This window comes from Nicotiana tabacum, chromosome 4, assembly GCF_000715075.1.
Source record: "Nicotiana tabacum cultivar K326 chromosome 4, ASM71507v2, whole genome shotgun sequence".
NCBI classification, from domain to species: Eukaryota; Viridiplantae; Streptophyta; class Magnoliopsida; order Solanales; family Solanaceae; genus Nicotiana; species Nicotiana tabacum.
Window position 1 is genome coordinate 37,446,002 of NC_134083.1, and position 17,035 is coordinate 37,463,036.

The 17,035-nt window shown below is 33.1% G+C and overlaps 1 protein-coding gene across 1 annotated transcript; it reads right to left on the reverse strand.

Annotated features, from left to right (window-relative positions):
• Positions 1-1,460: 1,460 nt before the first annotated feature.
• On the reverse strand, positions 1,461-4,998 carry LOC107765540 (uncharacterized). The gene has a single exon (XM_016584206.2). The coding sequence runs from the start codon at positions 4,534-4,536 to the stop codon at positions 1,609-1,611; it is 2,928 nt and encodes a 975-aa protein (XP_016439692.1). The 5' UTR covers positions 4,537-4,998; the 3' UTR covers positions 1,461-1,608.
• Positions 4,999-17,035: the final 12,037 nt, after the last annotated feature.

The following is a 17,035-nucleotide window of genomic DNA, read 5'->3' on the forward strand; positions in this document are numbered from 1 at the left end:
GCATAATCATAAAGGAAGAGTTTAAGGAACAGCATGTTCTATTCCTAGTTGTACAAGGATTTTCTCCTATTTATAGGTTTCCTTCTCGTCAATCGTCTTTTAATGTTTAGGTGGGTCCCTGGAAACGGGCACAGTTTATGGGCTTGTACTGGGCCTAGCACCTTCATCAGACAAAATAGGCCCATTGGGTCATCATTCGACGGGGAAAGTGCACAGATAGCCATTCTCAGGGGCGCTATTTAGAGATTAACCAGTATTTATTTTGTCCTAAAATTTTATACCAAAAATCTTAACTTCAGGACAATTCAGGACCTTTTTGTCCTGAAAAATTGAACCGAAAAACTAAATTTCAGGATGCACTGACGAATTCCTAAATAACAACCCTTTAGAGTGGGTAGTTGGTGTCATTTCTACCGAACATTTTCCAGAAGAATTAACCCAATTAGCCGCTCATCTAATCTCTTAAACTAAAAATACCTGATATATATAATATATATATAATTCATGTATAATATATGTATAACTATGTATAATCAATGTATAATCTACGTATACCGGCTAGATACCGAATCTGGCCGGCTATTTCTGTAACAATCTCACATTTCCATCCTTGTGGCAAAAGTATATCAGATCCTCTGGAATCAATAATGTTTATTTTTCCTTGAAGTTGTTTATGTTTGTCTTTAGAAGGTGTTAATGAAAATTAAATTGGACTTTCTTGCTTAATTTCTTAGAGTTTACTTTCTTTAGAGTTATAACTCATTCAGTATGATTATTATTTATTTTGTTGATCCTTTTGTAATGGAAAAGTATGTAGGGAGCTAAGCAGTCATTTACTTTTGCATGGCGTCAATTGTTTTTACTTTAAAATAGTTTTGTGATTATAAATGATTTTCAATATTTGGTTATGTTAATATTTGAAAAAAAGTCTTTTCGGAAACAGTCTCTCTACCTCTTCGGGTAGGGATAAGGTCTGCGTACACACTACCCTCCCCAGACCCCACTAGTGGAATTTCTAAGTTGTTGTTGTTGTTAATATTTGAAAAAAATCGTCCAAAAAAAAAAATACATCAAATAGGCGAACAAATTTATGTTTATGAAGCTACGATTTTCACTCTTACTTTATATTATTGCTTCTTCCAAATGCTAATATTGTTATCAATCTATACTACTCATTTATATTAGAAAAACACTGCATCAATGTCCCACTTCCCACCTTCTACAACTTCATCATATGCTGTCGACCTCCATATCTAATCAATTATCTAAAAGTTATCTATAAAGTATCTTTTCCGTAAAATTTTGGACAAGTAATTGGTCACACCATATCCCAAAAATACTTTTTTGGAAAAAATGACAGCAATGGTTCGGTTGATTTGCTCATTTTCTTCACCATGTGGTAGACATACAGCTCTCATGCATAATCATGACATTGCATACAATTGAGTCTCTCCCTGATGTAGAGTTATAACAGGTTAATTGCTCTTTACATGTAAACCCCACTAAAACAAATTATCTGAACACATCAAAAAGATTTACAAAGTAAAGAAGAAGAAAAAAGAAGAAAATATGATATGAATCGTGACTGAGCAAAGCAAATAGAAACTCTCAAACTAATGGTCTTTCTGATCTATCTGATGAACTCTTGCTAAGGTTAAACATGCATGTCCCTGTTGATATTTGCTTCTCTTTACATGGAGTTTTAACTGGTGACATGTTGTTCACATTCCAATATTTACTACCACTTTTAATCTCTTCTCCATAAACCCAATTTTCCTTTTCTTTTTTCTCAAATCCACCAGTCTCTGAACATGAAATTGTAACCTTTCTCCAGTTGCACCAGATTCTTAACATCATATAAAGCAAAACCATGCATATGACTGTGGCAGTTAACACAATGGCAACAGTAATCCCTACAACACCAGCATTTGACAGCCGCTTTGTCTCCTGTCCCTTTAATTCAGAACAGGATAATAACGGTGGGCCACATAGCTTATTATTACCAATGAAAGAACTCAGTGGAAATCCTGAAAATGTGGAAGGAATTTGGCCCTGGAAATGATTATATGATAAATTGAGCCTATGCAAACTTGATAACTTTTCAAGTGATAGTGGGATTTTTCCTTGAAGTTGATTGAATGAAAGATTTAGTCTTTCTAACTTCACAAGATTTCCAAGTGATGAAGGAATTTCACCAGAGAGGTGATTTTTGCTCAGGTCTAATATCACTTGTAATTCAGATAGGGTGCCGATTTCAAAAGGTATTGAGCCACTCAGATTATTCTCAGAAAGCCTTAGCTCATAGAGCTTCTTGCATTGTTGAAGAGTTGAAGGAATGGAACCAGAAAGATTGTTACTTTGAAGATCCAGGACATTTAAACTTGTGAGATTTCCCAATTCTGGTGGTATGGTACCTGATAATTTATTGCTACTGAGAGAAAGTTTGAGCAATCTCGGACAGTTGCCTAGTTCTGCTGGAACTGTTCCAGTGAAATTGTTAAATGAAAGATCAAGCTCACCTAGACCTTCTATGCCTCCTAACCATGTGGGGATTTTCCCCGAAAATTGATTAGAGCCAAGGAGAAAATGACCAAGGTTTTTTAGGCCAGAAAAGGCAGGTACTAGATCTCCTGTCAAATTGTTGAACGACAAATCAAGGAACCTGAGATCCTCAAGTTGTCCAAATTCAGAAGGGAGTTCTCCAGTGAAAAAATTATTAGCAAGGCGAAGACGGGTTAGATTTTTCGACAAGGCTAGCTCAGATGGGATAGGACCAGAGAAGCTGTTGTTTGTTAAGTCAAGAACAGTCAAAGAATGTGAACCAGCTAGGGGAGAAATGCTTCCACTAAACTTATTATGAGAAAAGTTAATAACGCTGAAATTTTTTAAAAGGGAAAAAGATTCAGGTAATGGACCTTCAAAGGAATTGTTGTAAAGAGTAATCAGGTCCAGTTCTGAGAGAAATCTGAAAGTTGGTGGAATTGATCCTGAAAGTTTGTTATCAGCCAAAGCCAGTTTTTGAAGCTTCCTGCAGTAGCCTAAGCTTGGTGGGATTGGACCGGACAATTCATTCTGCCTCAGCTGAAGAATAACAAGATTCTTAAGCCTACCAATGGTAGTAGGAATAGAGCCAGAAAACTGATTACCAAAGAAATCAACGCTCGTTAAGCTGGAGCAGTTTGTCAACTCTATTGGTATACTTCCTGACAACTGGTTTTCATAGAGGTATAGTTCACTCAGCTTCTGAAGATTTCCTATTTCAACTGGAATTCCTCCTTTGATCATGTTATGAAACAGGTACAAATCTTCCAGGTTAGTCAAGTTTCCTATTTCAGGCGGTATAGTTCCAGTAAAGCTGTTATTGTTGAGCAGGAGATCAGTGAGACTTTGTAGCCTGTCGATGTCTCGTGGCAGCATTCCTCCAAAGTTGTTACTGGAGAGATCCAGTTGTCGAAGGGACGTGCAATTTAGTAGCTCCAAGGGGAAGTTTCCGGATAACTTATTCTCAGCTAGAATAAGTAGGCTTAAGCTTGAACCGCGGAGACAGAAGTTACTCGGGATGCTTCCTGTTAAGAAGTTTCCAGATAGAGCTAAAGTCTGAAGATTCTTCAGCTGAGTGTTGAGAAGGGATATGATTCCTGAAAGATTGTTGTTTGATAAATCTAATGTCTCAAGCTGAACCAACTGGTTAAGCCCAAATGGGATTTCGCCCTCCAAATCATTGCCAAACAAGTTTAAGTACTTCAAATTGGAAAGATGTCTCAGCTCAACAGGAACTGAACCAGAAATGCTGTTGTTGGCCAGGTTCAGGATTTCGAGTGATTCAAGCTGGCCGATTGAGGCAGGAATCTGTCCCCTTATCCTGTTGTTTGATGCTGCAAAATTTTGAAGATTTTTGCAGCCGCCAATTGATTCTGGAATGGGGCCAGTAAGACTGTTTTGCTGCAAGTCAAGATTTTTCAAATGTTTTAGATTACCAATCTCATTTGGTATCATTCCACTGAACTGGCAATAAGCAAGTGCCAAGATTCTCAGCTCAGAAAGTTTACCAATTTCTGGTATCACTTGGCCTGTCAACATATTGGCTCCAATTCTAAGAACTTGCAGCTTTCTCAAATTACCAATCTCTGCAGGAATATCACCAGTGAGAAAATTGGAGAAAAGAAGCAACTCCTCCAAGTTCTGAAGCTCTCCTAATTCAAGAGGGATTGTTCCATTAAGAAAATTGTCTGATAGATCAATCACTCGTAGAGAAGTGAGATGCGCGAATTCTGGAGATATTGAACCTTCTAGTCCTGAAGAAGAAAGATTCAGGCTCACAATATGAGATTGATCATTTGAACATGCCACTCCATTCCAGGTACATATGCTTGTTCCTTCAGACCAGTTTTCAAGAACTCCATATGGATCAACAAATTTCGACTTTATTCTCAAAAGCCAATAAGCATCAGATGGACCATCTGGAGAAGAAATAGCTAAAGCAACACCAAGTGTTGTCAAGAAAAGCAGTAGAGGAGAAAGATGGAAGTTTCCCATGTCAATATTTGAGAATGGAAAACAATCTTGGAACTTAAACTGACAAATGCATGATTTATGAAAGAATTTGTGGAGTTGTTTTCAGCATGAAACTCATAATATTTGATAAGAGGATATGAGGAAAATTAGCAAGTGTTCTAAGTTGGCAAGGCAAAAGGAACTTGGAGTTTAAATAGTTTGATTGAAGTAGTCCTGCCTAATCATCTTTCCAATAAAGTTGATGACAATCAGCATGAAAAGTTTTCTTAGTTTAATAATAGTTGTTTAGTATTATTATAAGACTATTCCCTCTTTTCACTTTCCAAGTTCTAGGTAAAAGGTGTGATATTGTAACCTTTTCTTTCTTTTTGGTCTGAGGGTAATCATAGAATTATGGGGCATATGTTAGTAGCCTTTTAGATGATGAAATGTATGAAGATAAGATAGTGTGATGGCTACGTTGAAAAATACTTCAAAAAAGAACAAAAAAAGATATGGGAAGAGTCCCACTTGCCCCTTTAAAACAATCAAGAAAAAGTGGGCCTTTCTCTAGAAAAGTGGGGCTTTCTCTAGAGCTCTAACTTTGAGGTCTCTAAATCAAGTTGATGTATTTCTTGATCAAGATACAGAGAGAATGTTATGAAAATCCTTTGGAATCTATTGCAAAAGTTTAGATCAGTTTTGACTTTTGAAGAAATGTGCTTAAATAAGCTTCACCCTTTTGTCAACTTAAATTGGTGCAACTCCATTAGTATATAATTTGTGATAAACCATCTAGCTTGCTCTTCTTTATCACCCTAGAATATTTAACAAGAATCTTGGAATTTCTCCATCAAAACAACAATTTTTTGGTTCTATTGTTTTCTCGGTCTTAGATTTCATTTATTGTACGATCAAACCTCTTTATAACAACCTTGTTTGCTCTAAAAAAAATTGACTGCTATAGTGAAGTGCTGTTATAGAGAACATATATTTTAACATAGCATAAAGATTGGTTCCGAAGAAAACTTGGTCTTTATAGTGAAGTGTTATAAAGAATGATTTTTATAGAGAAGTCTGATTGTATAGATTTAAAAGTAAAAAATATAATAAAATTCATGAATTTCTAGGAATAATGACATGTCACTACTAGAAATTCGCTAAAAACCGACCAAAGTTGGTTGGTTATGGCCAATTACCGACCAAAATGCGACCATTAGGGTATGGACGGTGTTTTGATGGTCGGAATGGCTTACCGACCAAAGTTGATCGGAAATTACCGACCAACTTTGGTCGGTAGCTTAAAACGACCATCTAACAAGTTTAAGTACTTACCGACCAACTTTGGTCGGAAACATATTTTATTAATTTAATTTTACTGACCAAAGTTAGTCGGTTTAACTAAATTATATTTTTTTTATTAATTATTAAAATTTAAAATAACCGACCAATTTTGGTCAGTAATTGAAAATATATATTTTTTAAAAAAAAATTAAAATTAAACATTACCGACCAACTATGGTCGGTAATCTCAACAGTGCAGGCAAAATACCGACCAAAGTTGGTCGGTAATGTTGAATTCTGGGAATTCAATGTTCATTAACCGACCAACTTTGGTCGGTATTTTGGAATAATTTATTTTTTTAATTAAAAATCGACCAACTTTGGTCGGTTTTTCTGGGTTTAATTTTGGCATAAAATGCCTGTTTTGGCAGCTACACCACCTGCCAGCATACCAATACACCTAATAACAACAAGAACACAACAACAACAACAACAACAACACAACAACAACAACACAACAACAACCAAAACATTCAATAAATACTTTAAAACTAACAAATTAAAGTTCAATTAAACATAAAAATCCAAAACCAAGTTAAAACTAATTACAACTAGTTCAAAACTGGTTCTATTTGTCTAGTTCAAAGTATATAAAAGTCAAGGGGTATTTTCTACAACATCATCATCACCGTCTGATGAACTTTCATTTACAAGACTATATAGAGAACGGTCTTGTGGAGGACGGGAAGCACGATCACGAGGAGGACGGGAGGAACGATCGCGAGCAGGACGGGAGGAACGATCACGTGGAGGTCGACCCTCTAAAGATGACTTACGAGATCGGGGCAACGAAAAAACTCCACTAGATAGGAGAGTTCTGATCTGAGCTTGCATGCCAAGGAATTGAACATCTCTAAGCCTTTCTCTTTATTTGGCCGCTTCTAGCTCGGATGTGAGCTTTATCACTGTCTCCCGCATAGCAGAGAGGCTCTCCCTATTAAGTTGCTCGCCTTGCGAGGAAGTCCCTATTCTTCGCATTCCACACTTATAGCGATGAAAGTTTTTAGTAGGAAGCCTGTATACCTTCCCCCATTTTGGACCGCCAACAGACTCCAACCATATTCTTTCAGCATCCTCGTCCGAAGGTTGGGTTGGCTCACCCGATTCACTAGCTGGATGACTACGGATGAATTCCTTCCACGTTACTTTGGTAGTGACCCTATATTATTTTAAATTAAATCAGTATTTCAAAATTTTTATAAAAGTAAGTTATAATATTTAAAGAAAATTGAAAGCTTACATATGCAGTCGAGGCCCAGTCCTCGACCCACCTATCTTGATCCCCCTCTTTCTTTTTCTTCACAATATGCGTCTCCTTGAATATCTCATCATGACTCATTGGACGCCCATACTTCTTTTCCTGAAAATAAATAAATTTAGTTAATAAACAGAATAGATATACTTAGAAAAGTAAAATAATTTAAGCAATTACGTACCAATCTTCTTTTTATTGTCCCTAGGCTGATCGCACCTCCAGTGTGCAAAGAGCCTCCTTTCTCGGATGCGCGAGCTTTCTTTCCTTTTTCGCTCCTCTCTAAGAACTCTGCGGTAAGCCATTGCCTTTGCAAATCATTTCACAAATTCTCAAGTAACCAGCCATGGCTCTTGTTCTTCTTTCTAGCATCCGAGAAAGCATCCGCCAATCTTATATCCGGAGAATCTATAAGGTGGAGCCTCAGTAACTTTACTGAAGTTCTGGACCCTCTCCCAAATTTTCTCACCTGAAAGTATCGGAGGTGGAGAATCATATTCCACTTTATTCTTTTTGAATGCATTTTTCATCCTTCTAAACTCATGATCATCAGGCAAGAATTGACGGTGACAATCAAACCATGATTGCTTTCGGCCATATTTCAAAGTGAACGCTTTACTATTTTCCATGCAGTAAGGACAAGCTAGCTTCCCAGCAGTCATCCACCCAGACAACATTCCATACGCAGGAAAATCATTAATAGTCCACATTAAATTAGCACGTATATTAAAATTCTGCTTGGTTGATATGTCATATGTTTCAACACCATCATACCACAATTGTTTTAGCTCATCAATCAAAGGTTGCAAATATACATCAATCAAACTATAAGAGGTAAATAATGCATCACCTTGACAGCGACCATATTCCCGCTGGAAAGCCTCTTGAAACGAGGCTTTTCGTAAAATTTACAATTGTCTAAAGTTGCATCATCTTTATAATATAACACAACAATCAATTCTCATAGACAAAAGACCTAACTTAGAAACCAATCTTTTTGCCTTATAGAAATCACCAGGTAAGTTGATATTAGGGTCAACTAGTTTACTCATAAGGTCAATGAAAGAGTCCATGGCTGCTTGAGAAATATTCCAATCAGATTTGATACTTAGTAATCTAACTGCAACAGACAGCTCAGAGTGCGAACTTCCTTCACGTAGTGGACGACTAGCTTCCTCTAACTGTTCATAAAAACGTTTTGCGTCATCATTAGTAGTTTGTTCAACATTTTCATTGGGCTCACCCCCGAAGTGCATCCCAAAAGCATCCGCAACCATATCCTGAATTCTAGAAGCAAGATTTGTATTCTCCACCGACCTACTACTTTCACCAACAACCATGTTATGAAATATCCCACGGCTACCATCGATCTCTCCATGATTAGTCCACACAAAGTAATTCTCTATAAACCCCTTCCTATAAAGATGAAGCTTAACTTCCTCCAATTTTTTAAACTTCATACAATCGCACCTGACACAAGGGCACCTAATTACTCCTTCACTTTGGTATGGTGGAAGTGACATTGCATGTCTAATAAAGTCATCAACCCCTTCTACAAAATCTTCCCGCAATCCCCGCCGATTAGGATAATTCCTATTGTACATCCAAGTACGATGTTCCATCTATACAAATAAAATAAGAACAAATTAATTTATTCTACAATTATAAATTAATTATATCTTTTTTAGTTAATTCAAGATAATAATTGGCTCCTAATTACACCAATTTATATCCTAAAAGTTTAATTCATATCCAAAAGGTCCAATTCATATCTTAAAAGTTCAATTCATATCCTAAAAGTTCAATTCACAAGAACAAATCCTAAAAACTAAAATTTCAATTCATATCCTACGAGTTTAAACATAAACTAACTAAACTAAAGAAATTCAACCCATACCCTAAAAGTTCGATTCACAAGAATAAATTAATTTATTCTACAATTATAAATTAATTATATCTTTTTTAGTTAATTCAAGATAATTATTTTTTCCTAATTACACCAATTTATATCCTAAAAGTTCAATTCATATCCAAAAGGTCCAAATCATATCTTAAAAGTTCAATTCATATCCTAAAAGTTCGATTCACAAGAACAAATTGTAAACCATAGATTCTAACTAAACTATTCAAGACAATACAAAGTTAATAATTCAATTCTAACTAAACTATTCAAGACAATACAAACTCAAAATTGAAACACTCATCAATTAAAACTAATTCATAACTAATTGACTAATTAACAAAACTAATTAAAACAAGACCTAAACCCTAATCCTCAATAAAATGCAATGTTCAAATAATTGAAACACTAATCAATTGAAACTAATTCATAACTAATTAACAAAACCTAGAAATAATAAATAAATGGGTTGTAATTCAAACCTAGAATTTTTAGGAGATGGAGAAGGAGAGGGGCGGCAGCAGCAACGGTGACGGCGAGGGCTGGGCGGTGGTGACGCGGGGTGGGGAATGGGATTTATGTGAGGGAAATAGAGAAGGAGAGGAGAAGGTTTTGAGTGAGGGAAATAGAGAAGGAGAGGGAAAAATAAGAGAGAAATGGGGGTTCCCCTGTTTTTCAATTCTGATTTCAGAATTACCGACCAAAGTTGGTCGGTAATTTCGGTCGGTACATTAAGTGTTGACCGTTTGACTAAAAACCAACCAACTTTGGTCGGTATTTTAAAAAAAAAAAATCCTTTTTTTATGTTTTTTTCCTTAAAATATTATAAACTATAAAAAAAATATTATAAACTACAAGCATTTATTTTATTTAACTATGCAATTATTATAAATAATTATAAACTATAAGCATAATCTTTATAAATAATTATATAATCTATTTAATTTTAATAAATTATAATAGCATCTATCTAAGTAAATTTTCTAAGTTATAATTAAGTATGTGAGTAATTTCTCACACACACACATACACTATTGTAATTGATACTAATAACTTCTTTTTTCATTCGTTCATCACTAATAATGCATGACATAGATTAATCGATATATAGGTCGAGACGTTTTGATGAATCATCGATTAATATTCATCGATACATCTAAGTAAGTTATAAGTCGATGAATCAATTTACAAATAGATATATTTGATGATAAAGTATATATACTAATTAGTATCTTCCCAAGTCTATCCCTAAAAGAACCCGACCATGTGGTCCTAGCGCTTCGTGTTCTTATATATATATATATATATGTATTATATATATATATACACACACACAAACACACTTCACTGTAATACTTTAACTATATATATAGCTTGTTATAGTATATGTTAGTGTGTATATATATAGCTTGTTAAAGTTTGACCATGTTTGACCTATTAATTTAACTCGTTTACTTAATACTAATAGCTTCTTTCGTTTATTTAATTTGTGATCCATATATATATATATATATATATGTCAAAGATATTTAGTATTAATTCTTTTCTTTTTCATTCATTCATCACTAATAATGCATGGCATAGCTAGATTAATCGATATAGGTCGAGACGTTTTGTTTTTACTATTAGTCGATATAAGTCAAACGTTTTGTTTTTAATATTCATCGATGCATCTAAGTAAGTTATAAGTCGATGAATCAATTTACAAATAGCATGTTATATATAGTATATGTTAGTGTATTCATTATTTGTAATACAAAAGTGTTAACGAATTACATTTATATTATTTAGATAGTAAATATAAAAGTAATTCGAAAGTTTGACCAATGTTGAAGTAATAACCGACCAACTTTGGTCGGTTATTTTGCAGAAAATAACAATTACCGACCAAAGTTGGTCGGTAAATGCTTCCCCTACATTAACCGACCAACGTTAGTCGGTAATTTTAAATATAAATTCTTAAATATTATAAAATATTTTAAATAATAAAATAATTATTAAAATTTAAAAAATTGGATCCAGATTACCAACCAACGTTGGTCGGTAATCCAAAATTTTTTTGTCTGACCAGCTGGGTCAATTCGTTGACCAATTTACCGACCAACGTTGGTCGGTATTTAGTTTTAAAAAAATATAAATTTTTTTTCCCCAGTTTCCGTCCAAGCTGGACGGTTTTTGGTCGCTTTTTTTGACCGACCAACGTTGGTCGGAAATATTTGATCGGTTTTTAGCAGATTTTTAGTAGTGTGTGTATATAACAAAAGTAAGACAATAAATTCTGAAGTGTAGAACAAAGACATGTTTAATTTGATATAACCTGGAGATGTTGAGAGCCCACCTCACATGAGATTAAATCTAAGGTGAATCTTAATTACCTACCAAAAAATTGACTGCAATTTTACGAGGTAATTCTAGATAAAGAATTTTAAAATTTAACAATTCTAAAGTTTCTGAACCATTCATGACATATGGTACCTAGCCAAAAATTAAGGTAGCAGCGCTCTCAAGTTGTTGTATTAAACTCGAGCCTATCAATATTTTCATAATTTGGTATAATTCTGTGTCAACTTGTGATTGGAGATTTGCATGCAATTATTCTCATCCCTTTAACCAAATCTCACCTAATACCACATTTAAAATAACTAGAAAACAGAAGAGCAGAGCAACAACATTTGAATTATCTCAAAGAGGGAGCAGTTAGAATTTAATGCTTTAAAATTCAGAACAACCAAAATGACCATGTGAACTATTTTTGGTTGTATTAAGATCAAGAAATGTTCAGTTTTTTGTCCACCTGTGCATATTTTAAGGCTTAAATGTGAAGAAAACATAATTTTATGAGGATTTATTCCTGCCAAAGAACAACCCAAACACACGAAGACAAATTCGTTAACTTTAAACAAGGGATCTACTTTGACAATAACATGAATATCTACTAAGTTTTCAGGTTTGCTTATTTCTTGAGGAACCCTAGAGAGAACATTACTAGCTTTCATCAAGAAATTTACCGTACATTGTCCCATTAAAACTACTAAACAAACAAAATATTCACTTTGTAGATTATGTCACCCAAGTGTATAATCAACTTTCATTTCCTCCACAGGCAATGCAAGTATTCAGGAAAAAAAAGCACATTTTCAAGAAAAGACACATCCATATTGTATCCCACTTAGCCGTTGGATGGTTAACGTTAGGACACCCTATCTTTAGAAATAAAAAAGGTCGTGAACTTTTTATACATCATATGCCTACTTTATTTGACACATTTTCAATCGTTTTGGATTTTTTTAGACGGCAATGGAATTGTTAGAGTCAATGTCCATTTTAGAAGGACAGAATCGAAATATAGTGTCGAACAAATAGGTATAACTGTTGAGTTATATGACGGTAGACTCAACGGCGTCAGTTATAATGATCATATAATCTTGTATCCAAAGTTTGCGGTACACTTCACAGCATTACAACAACCTAAGTTCCCTACCCTCATAAAATAAAAGTAGCATTTTATTAGTCGATAAAGGGAGTGATCCAACCACCTTTGGACATTAGGGAAATATGCTTTTAGTTACTTGTCTTTACCCAATTTGAGCATTTTGTCTAAGGTTCCACCTGAAGAAAAACAAATAGAATGAAACCATAACAGCACACCAACTCTAGAATTAAGAATGAATGAATGGATAATTGACATTGACTTCTTAAGACCATGGGTCACAAATAAAGCTAAGGGATATAAATCCAACAGAGAAGGTGCATTCCATTGATTATTTTAATAGCAACTAGTCACTATATTATGGAGATAATAACAATTTAATTATTCTTTTTGTTGAAAATGGCAGACTTTTCTTCATGAAGAGAATGACAATTGTATTTATGATTCATTGACATTGGAGAGAATATCTAAAAATATTATGAAAAATATCAATCCACTATAGGGAAATAAATAAATTCGGCCAGGCAACGTCATGTGTTGAATTTTATGTGCTAAACCTTCTCCTCAATCAAGAAGTTGACTTCAACTTTGCGCTAGGGGCAGGGGTGGACCAAAGAAAGATACAAATTGATATTAACTTTTGTCCCATTTGATCTTTTAAAAACTAAATTAAAATCATCTTTAAACTTTTGGGGCGTAATAACTCCGTGGAAGAAGGGGAAAAGGGACCTTTGTAGCAAGAAAAAACACATTTCTCAACTGAAATTATTGGTAAAAACTTATTTGTGTTTACGCCAAATAAATGAATGCAAGACACGTATCTTTCATATGTTCAATTATCAACTGAATAACATGTATTAGCTTTTAACTGCTAAGCTTAAATTGTTTAACTTGATGCAAAAGTCGAGTGCGCTTTAAAACTCAGACTTGTTAGGTATTATATAATCACCATGCCAATCTCTTAATGACTACATGGGTTTGACCAATCGCTAAAAGGTGCTACTAAAGACAATATTAGTTGAGCCCCTTAATTTAGTTTAGACGTCATGACTTACTATGTGATTTCCAAGTTGACATTTTGGTATTAGTAAAGATTCCGTGAAGCTAATCCTAATTGCATGAATATATTGTCAAATTCTGTGGTTAATAGAGGAAGCTCATAACATTAACTGCTTTTTGCTTGTTAACTTAACCAATAGAACGTCTCAGTTCTCGAGGAAAGAAAGGTTTCTACTCTTTTTCCTTTTTCCAACACGTAAAATTTCCTTGTTGGAAACGGAGTTTCTTTATTTTAAATTCCTGTCTTATAAATATTAGTAAGAGAGCTGCTAAACGGCCACATTAATTTGCCCCAAATGTAGTCACACTCGTAAAAAGACTTACCATAACCTTATTCAGTTTTGCAATGTCTCTCCCAGATAATTTTCCCTCCAAAACACACTAATAAATACAGTAATTTATCTCTATTCCCAAAATACATTTAGCAACTAAAATTGATACATGTTTTCATACATATGAAGATGAAAAGTCTCTACATACCTTGTGTATTTTATATGTAAAGCAAATTATACGGTTTATTTAATTAAAAAGCAATTATATGCTTTACTTATTAAAAAATATATGATCTACACATCAATAGTCGATCACATCAACAGCAAAATAAACCTTTTATTTTTTTCTCCTTAAGCTAAATATGAATTCAAACCAAGAAACATTAGTTTGTTTGAATTTAATATTTATTGCACCATACTCATTTTAATATAATACAAATAAAGATTAAAAATTATTTTAATAGAAACTTTTACTCTATTTCTCATATCCAATATGATTTTTCTTATTATATTTTAAAAAATAAAAATCTCATCTCAAATTCAAATAAGTCTTATCCTTTTATTTTTTAAATTGGGCCCCATTTTTTAAAAATCATTTTATGCTTTCGAACTTAAATTAATCGCTCTCAATTAAGATATTAATCATAAAAAACTATTTTTTTATTTTTTTGATCACATTATATACAATATTGTAACAATGTTCCTTCTATTATTTCGTTTCTCTATATGGCATTTCAATTTTTTTTTAAAAAGTGAAATGGAACAAAACGAATCGCGTGGTTAGTGAATAACTATTAAAATAAGAATCTTATTTTTTGAAAGCTTAAAAAAATAATTTACTATAAAAATGTGAAATGGAAGAAAACGAATCACGCGGTTAGTGAATAACTATTAAAATAAGAATCTTATTTTTTGAAGCTTATTAAAACTATTTACTATAAAAATACGAGTCAATCATAATTGATTTTCACCATAAATTAAATTTGATCAAATCTTATTTTCTTAATTTTTCTTAGATTTTATCCTAAAAGTGCCAAGTGACTTTTTCTCATTACGTCACTTGGCTTAATATTAAGTCTGAGTACTCTCATTTTAATATAATACATATATAAATATAGATTTTTACTGTATTTTTTTAGTATACGGTACCTTCAATCATTAAAAAGAGGGTTAATTGCCTCAATCTTAGGAGTAGGCAACTGATTACATAACCTCCTAAGCTTATAATACTTCTCACATCGATTCATTAAAACGAATAGAGCATCAATTCAGATCATAAAAATTCATGTACCTTTTTTTAATTAAAAAAACATGTACATTAGTTGCATGTTTCTTGAACAAAATATTTATCTTCCTATTTTAATTTTAAAAAATAGGAATTTTTTTCTATCTCAAATTTTGGGGACTTGTACCCTACCGACATATCGACGTCTGGATGTATGCACAAATCCTCATAATCCAAGCTCTCTCTCTCTCTCTCTCTCTCTCTCTCTCTCTCTCTCTCTCTCTCTCTCTCTCTCTCTCTCTCTCTCTCTCTCTCTCTCTCTCTCTCTCTCTCATATATAAAAATTAAAAATAAAAATTTATATATATATTGTCTAAATATGATTAGATTTTCTCCTAAAAATGTCAAGTGGTTTATTCTCAATATGCCACTTCTTTAATATTATGCTTTACTATCCTCCTTTTAATATATCTATCTATATCCATATTAAATTAAAAGCACGAAAAGCCCTTAGCGAAATGTCATTCACCCTTTTTGCCCTTTAAAAATAAATTTCATAATAAAATCATTATTTTCTAATATTTATGACTTAGAAATCACCTAAAATTTCAGTTATTAAATTTTTCCTTATGTGAACTATGTATAACTCCTAATACTGAGGAATTTAAAATCAAATATATTTTTACTTGTATAAATCCTTTCTTATCGTGTAAAGTTATTATATAAATTAATACTTATTTGATATATATATATATATATATATATATATATATATATATATTAACTTTATTCTAAAGGGCAAAGCCATGCTACTTTCACTTCTCAAATTGACATTAAAAAAAAAAAGATTTAAAGACAAAACTAACGGTTCTTCATCAATATACATTCCAAAACTATATTAATTCTTCAAAAACATCAAGTTGAATAAAGTTGTAATATTTAGAACTTTACCTAGTATTTAAAAATTTGAAATTATCTTGTAATAAAATTTATTAAATTTGTAAGTCAATCTAAATTCTTTTTCTTGGGTTTCTTGACTAATATTGTATTCCAAGTGATTGGTTCTATGCACAATATTATTAGAGTCTAAATCAGATTCTAATTAAAATAAAATAAAAATAGAGTTCTTGATCTTTCATTTAGGTGTTTCTACTCTTTTGAACATTCTTTACCTCTCTTATAAACATCCAAAATATATACAAAGACTGCTAGCATCCAAACTTTACTATTTCCTTTCTTTATCCTTCAAAATTCAATAATGGGATTACTACAGAAATATCTATGTAGACAAAGTGGATCTAAGTGATCTGTATATTATATTCATGATATGATGACCCAAAACCCACTATAGGCCGTGATGACGTCCAACATTGCCGTTAGGCAAGCCAACGGTGAACTATCACGTAAATTGTTCATTTTGTTACTTTCGAAATCATAAACTTTTATTAAGTAAGAAAATTTACACCTTTGAAATTCACGGCTACATACATAATTCGTATTGAATAAAATAAAAGGTGGTAATAATATGCAAATCCGTAAGCATCGACTAGAATATCCCCAAAATCCGGTGCCACAAGTGCATGAACATTTACTGAGGAGTACAACAATAATACAACATCTGTCTGGAATGTAAATAAGATATGATAAAGTAAATAGTATGACAGAGACTCCGTGGGCTGCGATACGTAACCTGAAATATAGCTCACCATAAAGTCTCCTAAGAAGTTGTTCCTACGTGCCCGGATGTCCACCAAATGAATCTATCAGATCCTGCACATTTAATGCAAAAGTGTAGCATGAGTATATAAATCAACGCGTACCCAATAAGTATCTAGCCTAACCCCGTAGAAGTAGTGACGAGGGGCCGACATCGACACTTACTAGAGGTCCAATAAAGTAGTATACTAAATCCTAAACAGATATGAAGCACAACAATAATAGTGGGATAAAACGGTAACCAACATAATCTTTCAAAAAAGTTTTTAACGATATAAATTTCTCAATCTCGTATTCTATCTTAACAGCTCGAAAAATATCAAGTGCCAATATCAAATTAATA

What these genes read in the sequence shown, in the direction of transcription:
- LOC107765540 (XM_016584206.2), bottom strand. Translation starts at nt 4,536, where the DNA reads ATGGGAAACTTCCATCTTTCTCCTCTACTGCTTTTCTTGACAACACTT.